Below are 15610 nucleotides of genomic sequence, written 5' to 3'. Positions count from 1 at the left end.
TTTCCCATTATGGGGGGATAATGCTTTGTTCCGGTCTCCATATGTCATGCATGGTCATATGCGATAGAGACTAGCAGCAGTCATTCCGACTTACATTGCACAGATATCGAACATGATTTTTACTTTTAGGTAGCCGGTCCAGGATTAAGTCAACAGTGGATTAGGAAATGCATGTCACAAAGAACAGATTTAAAGGGTCTGGATGAGATCAAGAGAACTCAACTGCAACTAAAGATGTAAACAAGGTAAAAACAACAACAAAAAAAAACACAACATGGCAATCATGTATGATAAATGCCTCGCCCTTCCTCAAGTCACTGGGTTGTAATGAGCGTGTTAGGTCTCAGCTTAGGTAAACATCGCTTCCAAAAACCTTTTTCGTCACAGAAATTAATATTTCATCACAAGCATTCTTCACAACTTTCTTAGAAAACAAATGGGGAACACTATGCTACCAAAATTTGACACACTTGTTTCCATAGAAGCATTCTGGGTTATAGAAGAGAACAAAGCATACAAGTTGTCATTTGACAGGTAACAGGGGTGACCGGTACATTTCCCATAACTAGTTTTACAAGACAGTCACTTGCAAGGTGAACCTGTACCAAGAACAAAATCTAAACATATTTGGCAGTTCAGTGGTATTTTTATTTGTTAAAAGTATACATCACACTTAAAAATCTTAAAAGACCTAAAAGCACCTACAAAAAAAAGCTATCCTTGTGGAAGGAGGAAAGTTGTCCCTATACTTTGTATAGTCCAATATGTAGTTCCCTTTATCTGAGCCCTCTCAGTGCTCTGGATGTTTCCTCTCCTTCTTCCTTCATCAGAGCAGCCTTGCTATCTTACAAGAGAACTCCTTGCTCAGTCCCTGTACCCAGAAGACCTTTAGAGATAAGAGAATGCCTATGATGAGGTCAGCGCCACTATAAAAACCGTCACGCCATTTTGCAGAGTCACAGGCATTTTGAACTAACACAAGTGTCATCAGCCCAACCAAGTTTTGCTGCAGCATGCGTGAGATCGTCCACCTCCAAATAGGCCAATGCGGGAACCAAATTGGCGCAAAGGTAATTAGAAGCTATTGCAATAGAAACATCTGATTTTGTTTATTTATTTCTAAGAAAAACTACTGCTAAAGTATTGCTCCTGAGCCACTTACACTACAGACTTGGGGTTGGCTGTATATTCTAATTCCTTTGTTGCAAGTTTACTAAAATGGATATTATAAAACAGTTCTATTAAGAAATGATATTATAAGCTGATAGCAGTAAATTATGGAAACATTGTATAATCAATTGTATTGCTTAGCTCACCAGTGTTTAAATTCAGGACATTTACCAGCTCCAAACAGTCTAGAACCAGCATTAGCACCTCCCAAACATTAGACAGACAGTGTATGCATTTGCAATAGTTAAAGCAGAATCCATAGAGAACTGATTTCTATGCAAAGTTCCAATATACCCAGCCCATACTGCTACTGTTTGTGGAAAGTTCTCAGACTTGGTACCATGCAAATCAATGCCAGTTATCTAGTAATCGTTAATATTTAAATGAAAGAACATGAATGTAAAATGTCAATAAAAATTTGAAGGTCTTGCCCACCTTAAGGTTTTATGGCCCCCAGTTACCTTTTCTTAAGGCTGGGAAGATCTGATTGATCCACTTCACAGGATCTCAGGTGTAGTGACAAATGATTGAATGATACCAAGTTTGTACTTCTTCTCAAAGTGGATATACATAGAGAATCTATGTGAGCGACAACACAAGAAAAGAAAGTTAAATACAAACTTTATAATGGTAAGCTGCTCAATTTTTTGAGACACATCAATGTAACCAAGCTACACGGTAATAGCATGGTGTTTTTGGTAGATATTAACATTAGAAAAAGGGTGCTCTTCCAGAACAGGCGAAGTTGTGAATATGTGTGACTGGAAAGTTAGTATGTGATATGAGAGGAATGCGAGGATGGTGGAAGTTGCAGGAATTTGCAGTGGAAAGAAAAATAGATTTAGTCTTTAACAGGTGCAATAGGGAGAATAGGAGAGGAATGGGGACGAGGGATCAGTCACAATGGCGACAGTAGTTGGGGCAACAATATAATGGTCTTGCTTATGGTAGCCCTGCTTACAAGTGATACTTTAATGCATGTTAACACTTTTCAAACTTGAATACACATCACTAATTAGTCACCACTCCATAACCCCTCCTATGTTTTTGTACTTTGTCGTGCATACAGGTTTGTTATCTGCAACCCTTATTTATTGTGTGAGCTGTGTAATATGTTTGGACTTTTTAAGCAAAACTTAATATTTACAAAACATTCTGCATGACACATCTACATTTTACAGCACAAATGTCTGTAGCAAGTAATCAAGGGCAGAGTCTCCCAGCTATTGTTACATCTACCCCTGGTTGTACTTTTAGGGTTGTTATGGGGGTCCTTTTGAGGAGGAGAGTTTGAGAAAATTGACAACTGAGAAAATAAGTCATTTTTTCAACAGATGATTTCTAAAATAAATCTGATTTGCTCTCTAGTCATTTGAAAAAAAAAAATTAAAAGATAGTGTGGATAACTTGAAAGAAGCCAAGGCAAATATTGCACATAACTGAGGGGCAATAAGATGGCACACCACGGGATACTTGGGAAACTTTGAGAACATATAATTATTTTCTAAAGTTAATAATCTATAATTTCCTGCGTCTTTTCTAAGTGTCTGGCCTTAGCCCAAGTCTTCTGGCAGTGTCAAGTTTCTGTGCAGATGCTTGTGTAGCAATTCTGCACCATGCATGAATGCTCGAGGAGAAATCAAATTCAAAACAGAGGAAAACTATCCAACTAGTAGTTAAGAAAAAGGTTACAGCAGGGGTGCTGAAGGCACTATGGGAAAATGTAATCTTAAAGATTAAAACAGATGTACCAAAATAACAGCTCATCTACCCTCACTAGTAAGAGAAACTTGCTAGCCTGCCAACTTTACAATGTAAAAAAAAAAAAAAAAACATGGATTGCTTTAACTCATTAAACAACAGAATAATCCTGGCTTTAGAGATGTTGCTGTGATCTATGAGGATGAAGAGAGGAAGGGGAACTGGTTTTAAAGTTTGGTTAATATTTACCAAATACTTTAAAGTCCATGGCTTATTTGCAGATGTACTAAAATACCATCACTCCTGTGTGCACCCATGTGAGCTCTATAGAGCCAAGTAAGCAAAGTGAGGGTTTTCAGCTTGAAAACTCTGTGCTTTGCCTGCTGCATTGCTATTTGAAGCATTGATGAAAAAAGCCTAGTGTAATTGCATTGAAGGCACAAGGTTGGATAAAATCTCCAGCTTAAGACTGCATTACTGTTTAATGATTCTTTGGGGGCTCTGCAGCCTACATACACTCAGTATCTGCTATAAAAGGTCTGCAGACATTAGAAACAATTAGAAATTACCATTGCATATAGCATTTTTAAATAGGCATAAACAGTTTTCAAATTCTAGTCACAGATACCCATTGCATTTTCATTAACATACCAGTTTGAGTTTTAATAATTATAAAATAATAATATTATTTGGTGCATTCATATAACTGTATAAGAAAACAAATTAGCAAGTTTCTGAGCCACCAACAATACTCAAAGTCTATCATGGATATACCAAAAAAACTATACCAGAAAAGGGGGAGTGGTCATGTGACCTTATGAAGTATATTTACCACTTCATCCTATCTGGTGGGTACCAGAGAAGTTCCAGGAACTTGCAATTCAAATCATGAAAGTGCATATTGGTTCTAAAAATTGAGTTTGATTTCTGGAAAAAGAATATCTTGCAAGTTCATAAAGTTCTGTGTAAATCACTCTATTATATTATTACCTGACATAAATGTTCCTATTTCTCGTTGGCTCCCTGTTTTAGAAAAGAACAGAATGCAATATTAATAACAACTCATAAACGTCCTCTGCACATCACTTGTTTGCTTATTTTTAATGAGGAAGAGTTGGGGTTTACTGGAAAAACAACATATATTGTGTGTATTATATTTCACATCATATAAGACACACTGACTTTTATTATATGCAGGTGAACAGAAATAGTAGGTCAGTTCCGAAAGTATTAAACTAGAATAGCCCAAAAGTATTAAAGCAGAATATCCTTGCAGAGACTGCAAAGATATTCTGCCAAGTGAAACCTCTTTTTTGTGAAAACCCTTTCAAATATTTTCACATCATCATTTTGCAATCTCCAAGAATTCGTCCCACCATCTAAAAATACATAAGGTTCCTTGCAGATTCCCTAAGAAAGCCGAATGGCAAAACGCGTCAGTAGACGATACATTAAAATCAGTCTAACTTTATTTGTACTCTTATCTTATCTTATAACGTTATCTTGTACTATCTATGTCTAGTAATAAGGTCCCGATTCCCAGGATTCCCATACTTTTGGGACCGACTCACTATTTCTGTTCACTTGCATAAAACAGTCTTATATTTCACATCATATAAAGTCTTATATGATGTGAAATATAATACACACAATATTTGTTTATTTGCCAGAAAAACCCAGACTCTCCTTTCTTTCTTCAGTTTTTGTACCTAAAATTGGGTTTGGCAAAATGATGAGTATTTAAAAAATAGGATAGCTAGGCTCCATTCGGTACTTTGCTTTATAGTGAAGGTAACTACTGTAAAATACCTTTTCTGCTGAAACTAGTGCCCTGGACCTTGCCAAAGGGGTTCAGGGTGCTTCGATTGGGGTAGAATTTCCCTATCTGCCACTTTCAGTCTTGTGACCCACCTGTCAAATGTGAAAGAATGCAAGAAAATTGTTTTCCATTTTTTTCTTAACCAATATTTTGAACATTGAATATCTGATGTTGTAAAAAAAAAAAAAAAAAAAAAAAAAAAAAAAGTGCACAAGAATAATGGTTTTGTGTGTGCGTTTTACCAGTTTTGTTTCCTTTTTCAAAGGTTCAAGAGACCTTTAAGGTTAAAATAAAAAAAAGTGAATTACTAAATTAATTTTAGGCGTGTTTGTCATAGTGTGGGCTTCTCCTCTTCAGTAACAATACTTTGCTATTAGACAAGATTTAGGAGAGATGAGGGTGTGGTTGTGGTTACATAACACTGTGTGGAAGGCTGATAAGGAGAATTTGGGCTTGTCATGTGAATGGGAAAGCAGATAGGAGTCTGAAAATATTATTTTTTAATTTTTGCTAAGCTCAGTGAGAAAACCACAACCTCTTCCTGAAAATGGGAATGGAAGTATATTGTACGAAGTGTTAAGTGATTGAAATTCTATCCCGTAAAGGACAGAGGAAGAAAACCACTTTACTATCCCGCCTGGTTACTGTAAGTCACAATAGTAACAACTGTTCACTAAACTCAAATAATGGTATACACTTTCAAAAAAAAATTTCACAAAATTTCCATAATTTTGATTTGCCTTCTAAACAGAATTCAAAGTGAAGTGAACGCTTTTTTTTTTTTTTTTTTACTAACACTTTAAACTTACTTTAAAAAGTGAACATGCACCAAGTAAAAAAACCTCCACTCTGAAGATAAATCATCTCCAATTAGTTAAAGGCAGGTAATCACCCAAAGCCCTTAATATTGTGGAGGGTGGAAGGCAAGTAAAACAACCTGTGCTCCACATTCATCATGCTGAATATCAATAGTTAATTGTAGCAGTGGGTTAACCGAATAGTAAGAATATGTGAAAGGTTTTCATCTGTCTGTAATGGTCTTCCATGCTTGCTATCTATAATACTAAAGAATAAATTGGTATTTTTGTCTCCTTTCCAGTTCTGGGAGGTGATCACTGATGAACACGGTATTGACAATGGTGGAAATTACAAAGGAGAATCTGACCTGCAACTGGAGCGGATCAATGTCTACTTCAATGAGGCTCACTGTAAGTTTTCACAAGTTCAACATAGATTTTTCATGTGATCTGGTGGTAGGTAAACAAAATAAAAGTTCTCTATTCAGGCTAATATTTACAAAAATTGTTTTATTGGTGTGGTTAGGGATTAGAATATTTTTTCAGATATCAAGATAGAGTTCTTAAATGTAATGTAAGCATTGCCCAATTTACTCATTTAATCTCATAACCAACTGTTCATTTCCAGTTAAGGTTACATTACCATGATGGTTTGGGGAAACAGAACATAAAAGAAAATTCTAATTAAAAAGTAATATTGCCTTTCAAATACAATTTCCTTATGGATGTAATTTTAAGTATGGTTTATGCTTTTGCAGCCCATAAGTACGTACCTCGAGGTGTGCTTGTGGATTTGGAACCCGGAACAATGGACAGCTTGCGCTCCAGCGTCATTGGACCTCTGTTTCGTCCAGACAGTTTTATTCATGGTAGGTTACAGTCATTTTTATTGGGGGGGGGGGGATAACAAACATTGGGCTGTCTACTGCTATGGGACATTTTAGAGGAAGGTAGAACTTTAATACAAAACAAAAATATTAAATACGGATATGGGATTATAAAGTTTCTGATTACTGAACAGGTGACCACAGTAACTGGTGAAAAAGCATACATAATTTTATAGACTTCTGAACAGCTGCAGTTTCAGTATAGAGAAGTTCCTCAGAAGGCTTACCATTGACACTCCTCCCAAGTTGCCCATTCAGACCAACAGTTTTTTTTGGGAATTATCTCTAATCTAGTTTCAATTTAACAGGCAATTCAGGAGCTGGCAACAACTGGGCTAAAGGCCACTACACTGAAGGAGCAGAGCTGATAGAATCCGTTATGGATGTGGTGAGAACAGAGAGCGAAAGTTGTGATTGTCTTCAGGGATTTCAGCTAGTGCACTCTCTTGGTGGAGGAACAGGATCCGGAATGGGCACACTTCTTATAAATAAGATTCGGGAGGAATATCCCGATAGGATAATGAACACCTTCAGTATAATGCCGTCACCTAAGGTTTCCGACACTGTGGTGGAACCATACAACGCCATCTTGTCCATTCACCAACTAATTGAAAACACAGATGAAACCTTCTGCATAGATAACGAAGCTTTGTATGACATCTGCTTCCGTACCCTGAAACTGAACAACCCAACCTATGGAGATCTTAACCATTTGGTGTCTATGACCATGAGTGGGGTGACCACTTCGCTACGATTCCCTGGGCAGCTTAATGCTGATCTGAGAAAGCTAGCAGTAAACATGGTGCCTTTTCCTCGTCTTCATTTCTTCATGACTGGCTTTGCCCCTCTGACATCTCGCAGGAGCCAACAATACAGGGCTCTGACAGTGCCAGAGCTCACCCAGCAAATGTTTGATTCCAGAACCATGATGACTGCTTGCGACCCTTACCGTGGTCGTTATTTAACCGTGGCTGGCATCTTTCGTGGACGCATGTCAACAAGGGAAGTGGATGAACAAATGTTAGCTGTGCAGTCTAAAAACAGTGCCTATTTTGTGGAGTGGATCCCCAACAACGTCAAGGTTGCAGTTTGTGATATCCCACCACGTGGCCTTAAAATGGCCTCAACCTTCATTGGAAACAACACAGCCATCCAAGAGATCTTCAAACGCATCGCTGAGCAGTTCTCAGCCATGTACCGCAGGAAAGCTTTCCTCCACTGGTACACAGGCGAAGGGATGGATGAAATGGAGTTCACCGAGGCAGAATGCAATACCCATGATTTGATTGCTGAATACCAACAGTACCAAGAAGCCACAGCAGATATGGAGTACTTTGAGGATGAGGAGGTGGAAGAAGTAGTACAGGTGACAGAGACTATAGAAAGGGTCTATGAGTAGAAGACAACTGGACGAATGTATAAACACCTTAGCAAAAAGAACAGTTCTTGTACATAGTAATCATTCTGTGTTTTATGTTTCTAATGCATTACTGAAACTGAAGAGAGCAGATCTGATGGTCGATCACTCTTCTAATGCTTTTATTTTCAGCTTTACTAATACTAGAGCTACACTGGCAGTCACTTATTACCATGATGGCCATGACTTTATTATACTAGCAATAGGGCGATTGTAGAAAAAAAAAAACACGAATCAGTAAGTTACCTATGCAGTGTTCTCCCCATTTCCTTATATCTGGGTGCACCACCTGGCACTTTTCAGTAACCATCTGGCTGATTTTGGTTGGTTACAGAGAAGTTGGGTCACAATACAGGTGCCGCCAAAACCCTCCTAAAATTTGGTCCCACCCAACTTAATTTAACCATTAAGTAAAAGAAGGCACTTTGCCTCCTCAGAGGAAAGCATACAGCTCTCTTCATCACAGAACACCCACACTCTATCAGATACACACCTTTCACACCTGAGGCATTTGATGGAGTGCTCCTGAAAGGCTTATTGCCAGGCTAAAACTCTTGTGTGGAAAAATTCACTTATTACCCACTATATAGAATCCACACAGACATGTGTGGACTCCACCTCTCAACAGACCAAGTAGTGGGTTGTTATCAAAACAACTCATCACTCTGACTGGCATAGTGAAGCACATACAGTCTAAGATGAGCATGTTTCTAGCAGTTGAAAAATTTCCATCTACAAACCAAAACCCCATTGTTGCTCTATTCAATTGGGCTGTAAAAAAAACAAAAAAACAAAAACCTCTTTAAAGGATGTTTTTTTATTTTTAGTTTAAGAATATATTTCTATAATTTAGATGCTTAGTGAAATAGTATCCATACTATAGATTATTTATTACATAATCTATGTAAAAAGAATGTAGCAAGATAGAAAAATTCTGCCTATTTCTTAAATCTTGTTTTTCCTATAGTTATATTTGCTAACTAGCTGGCTTTTTATGCCCCTGTTTAATTTTTAATAAAGAAGCTTTGTCCAGTTCATCATTCCACATTAACTAAAAACAATTTAGAACAACCGTTTTCCTTGTAACCAGATAATTCTTTTACCTTTCATAGTCCAGACTGGTGAAGAAAATATTAACAGTCTATGTTGTATATTATAGAAACTGTCATTGCTATATTCTGTTGTTCATGCAAGCCTCAGGGCTGTAATGGGTAAAGGTAATCCCTGGGTTAAGGACATCCGACATACAGACACCTCCTAGATACGAATGGGGCTTCCCTGCTCGCTTATGTGCAGGATGGAGGCGGTTTGCATGACTTGTAGAAGAAATCTTGATTTTAATGACCAAGACAAACTCTGCAGTTGTTTCTTTTTGCATCAAAGCACACATTGCTCCAGAAGTTAACGAATGTCTAGGCTCCATAAAGTTTTTAAAGTGTTCATAAAGTTCAAAGCAAGAATAACTACAAAAGCAGCTTCAGAACAGTAGCCCTGGGAGAACATCTAAACAGAGTGGATTACAGGCATGGAGTACTTTCCTTACTCCCCAATAAATTGTAGTCACTTAAACCAGCCCTACATTTTAGTAGTTACTGGAATGCAGACCAAATGAGTAATTGGAAGATTGGTTGCTACCAGTGTAGCATTCTAAATTGAGAGATCATTACCCCAAGATTGAGTTTCTCCAGAGAGATATTACAGTATGACAAACTTTCATACACAAACTGAACACAGTGGCGACACAAAAGCAACCGTGCATTTGGCTGCACACATTAGACTCTGGAGCAACTCAATCCAAAGTTTTGAAGACATGAATCCAGAAGACTCATGTTCCTTATTTTCTGGAAGACAAGCTCTGCACCTTCAATGTGTACAAAAATAAATATTAAAAAACAGCCAACTAGCTTCTACTGTTCCTATTCTAAACTGCTCTAATAACAACAAAGGGAAGTTACCGTAAACCTTTCAAAAATGTAATACGTAAAGGATGTTAACCTCATTGTGTGCTAGATTTACTCAATTTGTAGTCAGCTGTATTTATATCTGAACCTAAAAAGAGGAACAGTAAAAATGTGATGCAAGCCTTATGATCAGTGGTCTTCTGGCAAAGCCGTGGGGAAGTTTTGTTGCATTTAAATATATTTTGCATATGAAATAAAATATTATATCAAATGGATGCAGGTCTCTTGAGTAAAAAAAAAAAAAAAACACAACCTTCTGTCATGCTAAACAAGACTTTTAACCAATGCAAAGACCTCATTTGGTAAGAAAGGACAATAGTTATGTATACTTGTTTTGGGTCAGAACACCTTTGCGTGAGATAAAACCATCCTTAGCAACACAACACCTACATAAATAAAGCCAAAAAGACTTACCTTATTAGAGGAGGATGATGTAGGTAAAAAATATGACTAGAAACATATACAGCCGGCAGACCCATGCTAAAAAAACCATTTGTTAAAAAAAACTTGGAAAAAGCACACTTTGAAACAAGATGCAAATTTTATGGTTCCTTTATAATGTTTTGTTGTGGAATAGAGGACTAAATATAAGTAACCTAACAAAGGTGTAACCATGACCATCAACTACTTTAGATCCTTGGATTATCATTAATAATGTCAAATTCAGGAAGCTTTGTCCTAGTAATTCATCCTTTTGCGACATCACATACAAAGTGTGGCAAGAAAATGCTTCTGTTCCTTAGTGATAAAATATTCAATGTTTAGCATAGAACACAGGAAATGTAGTGCCACAAATGTAGTAACGCTACATGCACACATCCAATGGTTCTCGCCCGATAATCGGCTCAGGGCCAATATCGGACAAGAACCTGGCGTGCGTACGGCGCCCCTCGTCCGAACGACCGTCCTGGCGATCCACGGACATGGAACAATGCAAGGGAAGGGCGAGAGCACGCAGCGGGGTGCCGCTCCGACGTTCTCCCCCTCCCCATACAGAACGGTGCTGTATGTACAGCACTCATTCATGCATCGTGCAGTCCTTAGCTATCAATAATTGCACATGTTTATGCAGCTTTAGGGGCCAGACATTACTATGGCTGATGGTAACCAGACAGCAGAAGAACAATGCCGACCAATATTATTCTGCAGCATGGCCAGCATTGCCATTCCCACAGCCTATCTGTAGAAAAAAAAATATTTAACTCTTGGACTCACCTAAAAACAAAGTTGTAACTACAAATCTAGTCTTATACAACGCAGCCATAAACACATAGTGTGAATAAAATATACCAACACATTTACAGCTGTAGACGTTTACAGGAAACAACCCCTGGGAAATCCATTATTCTATCAGAGGAGCTAGTGGTCATCATCTGCAAGAAACAAAAAAAAAAAGGAAACACTGTTAATGAAAAGCGAATGAATGAATGCAATACCATAAAGGTCTCAAAAACAAAACCATCAAACTGATTCCAGATATCATTCTTCTAGTGCACGGTGGAATAAGAAATTAATTGGTTACCAAAATTTTCCTTTCAGCTATACTCCAGGCTCTCATTCTTTACTATATGGCAATAACATATCCAGGCAAATGTGCAAATACTTATTACATTTCTTGTTCTACTTGCAAGCTTTGTAATTTTGCGATTTAGTGGCAGCCATTCCGCTGACTGTTATGGCTTACATGCATGCTATGATGCAATTACATAAAGATACACCTTGTGTTCATGTTAGCACATTCAGTTTGTATAGCTTAAGAACTATATTACAAGAATTAAAAATTCCAGCAGTGGCTGGGCTGCCTGGTACTCACATAAGTCCTCTACATATACATATGTTTTTATTTGACTGAATACAGAATTACAGCAAGTATAACCTTAAGCAAACCCCACAGTAATGGGACAATATGAATAAAGATTAAGTGTAGACCAACAGAAGCCAGCATAGGCATTGGGATTACATGAAGACAGACATTAATATATTTTATATACCGTGTTTCCCTGATGATAAGGCACCCATCAAATAAGCCACCCCCCAATTGATTTTTGCTCAAACAATTAAAATAATGCCCAGCGAGTCAGTGAACAGAAGGGGACAATGAAGGGGACAATGAATGGCACATGAGTGATCATGAGTGATTTTCAACAATAAATGTGTACTGTAGTTCTTCATGGGAAAAATAAGACATCCCCCTGAAAATAAGACCTAGGGCATATTTTGGCATTTCAAAAAATATAAGACAGTGCCTTATCATAGGGGAAACAGGGTACATATGCACAAAAAAACAGGCTTCTATCTTAGCAAGGAGTTTTTACTTTAAAACTTTACACATGTAAAAAACAAATGCAATAGAGAAAAAATTAAGGGGGTGAAAGGCCAGTCTCAAGTTATATCAGTGTTGCATTTAAACCATTTTAATTGCAGAATTCTATGTGCTTCAAAAACAGAGACTTTATAGGAAGCCAAAGGCTTTACATTACAGTTTATTTTTTATATGTTGAATATATGGAACTTAAGTGCAGGCAGTGGTGAGGAGAGATATTGTGAGGTTATCTTTAAGATGTGCTAAAATATTACTAAAAGTGTCAAACACTTCCACAATCCATGTTCCCTGCAGCAACTATTCCGGAACCAATATACAAGAGGGAAGAAAGGTGCAGACCACACACAACCAATACTTATGTACCGTGTAATTTTTCACATATTGTTTGCAGGACAAACCCCAGTTACATTTTAAATAAAGAGTTTAATGCACAGAATACCCAGATTTATTTTTATGTTCACTGCTGTTCTCACTACTCCAACTAGAAGAACCTCAGAATTCTGATTTAAAAGTGGATCAGCCTAATTGACCTGATTTATTAAAGCTCTCCAAGGCTGGAGAGGATACACTTTTAATCAGTGAAGCTAGCACACCTGGAGTGGATTTTTCCAGTCATTTGCTAGCAAATGTTTTCAATCCTGGATCAGATCTGTTTCAGGTTTGCTGGATCACCCAGCTTCACTGATGAAGTGTATCCCCTCCAGCCTTGGGGAGATTTATTAAATCAGGACCAAAGGCTCTAAATTGTAAACAGAAGCATCTTGGTGTTTATCATAAATACAAAATGGTAGATTTAACACTATTGGCATCTGACATTTCATCTATTTGCTGGACAGCAGTACTGTCATGGTGGGCAGTTTCCTAGTCCACCAAATTGTGTACCACTTAGATTACTATTGGTTTGAAGCCCTTTAACTCCGTCACCCTTATACCGCCGCCCCCTTTATACTTTGTCCTAAGTTTCTAATGCACGTCACTTCAGTATGTTCCATATTTCCATCATGTTTGTATTATACCGTAACTGTCCACTGCATCTGTTTGTGACCCAACTTTTCACTACCCCAAAAAAAAAAGAAAAAAAAAAAAAGATAAAAAACAGGTTCTTAATGCAAAATGCACCTGGCTAAAAGGGACTGGCGGTGACATTTTAGTTACCTGTTAAAGGTTTGAGGACTTACCACCTACTTCCTTTGGACTACAAGTCCTGATCCCCGTTTTTAAAGCATACCTAAACTCAGAATGTTCACTTTACATAGACAAACCTTTTATATAAAGTAAAAAATAGTTTGTTAGTTTTTTTTTTCTTTGCAGCACCACCCCCTTAATTCCCATTCACCAACTATGCAACATGTTTTTTGATCATCTGCCAAACCAATAATTTGGAAGACTTGGATGAATGCAACTCACTTCCGCAGCTCAAGTATTTTTGTTATATGTAACTCTTTCTAACTGCATTGTTTTATCCATCTGTCTTTATTATTAAAAAGTATAATCTTTCAAGTCTTTGTGTTATACCTCTTTGTACACTTCAAATTCAACCCATCAATATTTGCATAAACTGTCACAAATTATATCCGTGACATAACAAATGAGACTGGCAATTTTTTTTCCCCAATCTACGTCACCCGATCTAGAGCTTGCACAATGTATGATTGGGTAACGTAGAAAGAAGAACCCAGAAGAGAGGAAAAGATGGCGGGGCCTTGAACTCCCCTTCGCTGGCATGAAGCCGGATACCGGGACGACGCGGGACCCCATGGAAGAAACATCCCGATGCATACACTGATCTGCAGAATTAAAGGCAAGAGTGATTTTTATTTTGGGTTTACTTCAGCTTTTATGAAATGTGCCTGGTGACACCTGAATGACCCGTCACAGAATTCCAGAGATAAAAGGAAATAAGCTGTAGGTGTTCAGGAATACAGGGCCCACGATACACACTGTGCTAACACACTGCTTCCATATATTGTTTGTATTCACCTAATAACCGGATTGTATTATCATTGCCTTTGTGTATGTTGAAGCCAATCCTTTACAATAACGACTGCTTTAACTTACTTATCATTCTTCGGTTTGACAATCCTCACATTGGCAGTCGCTGCCTTTTCAGCTTCTGCCTTGTACTGGGGTTTCAGAGCCGCCCTCACTGCCTGGGCACAGATCTGAGAGTAGCGGATGTAGCTAAACGGGAGAAAGGAGTGCAAGGTCAGCCCAAGGGCTATTATCAAAGTATTCTATACAATGCAGACTAGTAAACTACAATTTCTACCATTAGTATTTATTCTGTACAGTACATTTATTATAAACTGGTGACTTACAGATTAAAAAAACATTGGGTATCTGAAGTGACATTCTCACCACTGGCCAGCAATGAGGCACTCAATGAGGGTAATGTACCATAAGCTCTTCTGAGCAGAGTCCTCTCCTCCTCCTGTCTGTCATTTGTACCCCCTATTTATTGTACAGCGCTGTTTTATATGTTGGAGCAATATAAATGCTTTTTAATAATAACACATTGGGCATATCCTAGATAATGACAAGCATTTATGTAAAAGAATAAATAGATCTGGTAATATGAATGAGCGTTGTCACCCTAGTGCAGCATATATATATATATATATATATATATATATATATATATAGATGGATGTAGGGTGACAACACTCATTCAATTTATCGGATCTATGAAGAAGGGTCATCACATTAAGGCAGCATCCATATACACACACACACATATGTAGCCATAGGGTGACAACAACACTCATTCATTATATCAGATCTATGAAGGAGCGTTGTCACCCCAGGTCTCATTCAAAAGATTTCTTTTCTGGCTACAATTAAATGTTGTTTATTAGAAGCTCTCAGGGCATGTTAATTCTACCTACAACTTCCTGTCCTAGTGACAACCGATGCCCTTATTTTGTAAAGGACAGGACGTGAGGTCAAAACCCTTTACAAAGGGGTCACAGAGAGAAGTATAACCTTGCCGTATATTAATATTACTTCAAACCTTTACAAAGCCATGACAGCAGCTGGGGTTCAGGTCAGACCTGGTTGGGTCAGAATGATAGGGACAGGTTGGCGTTAGCAGTATACAAGTCTTATTTTACACATTATATTTATGAATAGAATACAAAAATCTGAGGCCTTGTGTGACACGACACGGAGCTGACAGGATTTTATCTCCTCACACCTCGGCCTAGTAGTAGTTTAAGCCTAATAAGCCTTCCCTGTACTATGACAAGCCCTCGGTGACCCCTTCTCCTCACCTGAGCCCGGCTTGTCTCCAGTAGGCCACCATGGTTACACCGAGACTTCACACACAGTCACCGCGCTGCTCTGACAGAAGGTCAGGAGGAGAAATCCAGCGGAAATGGAAACCCGAGCCAGGGGCAACCAATCAGCAAACAGGACAAACGAGAACGAGCCTGTCACGGCACAGCTCTATGGTAGCCAATCCCAGCACAGTAGCGCGTTTCTTCACCAATCAATGATCGAGGTATTACGACACATCCGCGTGTAGGGTGGTGTCTGA

The 15610-nt window shown here is 38.1% G+C and overlaps 2 protein-coding genes across 3 annotated transcripts; one reads left to right on the top strand and one right to left on the bottom strand.

Annotated features, from left to right (window-relative positions):
- Nucleotides 1-934: 934 nt before the first annotated feature.
- Nucleotides 935-9967, top strand: TUBB1 (tubulin beta 1 class VI). Of its 2 annotated transcripts, none has more exons than XM_072414495.1 (4): nt 935-1070; nt 5790-5898; nt 6246-6356; nt 6683-9967. In XM_072414495.1, exons 1-4 carry the CDS (start codon nt 1014-1016, stop codon nt 7771-7773), a joined length of 1368 nt encoding a protein of 455 aa, XP_072270596.1. In that variant the 5' UTR covers nt 935-1013; the 3' UTR covers nt 7774-9967. The 2 variants fall into 2 exon arrangements, with proteins under 2 accessions (XP_072270596.1, XP_072270597.1); XM_072414496.1 differs by lacking the exon at nt 935-1070 and adding an exon at nt 5151-5336.
- A 1068-nt stretch (nt 9968-11035) lies between these two features.
- On the bottom strand, nt 11036-15503 carry ATP5F1E (ATP synthase F1 subunit epsilon). The gene is made up of 3 exons (XM_072414498.1): nt 15345-15503; nt 14134-14256; nt 11036-11125 (listed from the first exon to the last, which is right to left on the bottom strand). The coding sequence occupies exons 1-3, from the start codon at nt 15374-15376 to the stop codon at nt 11122-11124; spliced, it is 159 nt and encodes a 52-aa protein (XP_072270599.1). The 5' UTR covers nt 15377-15503; the 3' UTR covers nt 11036-11121.
- Nucleotides 15504-15610: the final 107 nt, after the last annotated feature.

The sequence above is a fragment of the Pyxicephalus adspersus genome, chromosome 6, assembly GCF_032062135.1.
Source record: "Pyxicephalus adspersus chromosome 6, UCB_Pads_2.0, whole genome shotgun sequence".
In the NCBI taxonomy this organism is placed as follows: Eukaryota; Metazoa; Chordata; class Amphibia; order Anura; family Pyxicephalidae; genus Pyxicephalus; species Pyxicephalus adspersus.
The sequence above is the reverse complement of the archived record's forward strand: the minus strand, read 5'-3'. Positions and strand labels throughout refer to the sequence as shown.

Bases quoted from the DNA above. Each gene is read 5' to 3' on its own strand.
- TUBB1 (XM_072414495.1), top strand. From the start codon at position 1,014: ATGCGTGAGATCGTCCACCTCCAAATAGGCCAATGCGGGAACCAAATT. The intron at 1,071-5,789 runs GTAATTAGAAGC...TCTCCTTTCCAG, and splicing joins GGAACCAAATTGGCGCAAAG to TTCTGGGAGGTGATCACTGA. The intron at 5,899-6,245 runs GTAAGTTTTCAC...ATGCTTTTGCAG, and splicing joins CTACTTCAATGAGGCTCACT to CCCATAAGTACGTACCTCGA.
- ATP5F1E (XM_072414498.1), bottom strand. From the start codon at position 15,376: ATGGTGGCCTACTGGAGACAAGCCGGGCTCAG. The intron at 14,257-15,344 runs GTGAGGAGAAGG...TCTCCCGTTTAG, and splicing joins TGGAGACAAGCCGGGCTCAG to CTACATCCGCTACTCTCAGA.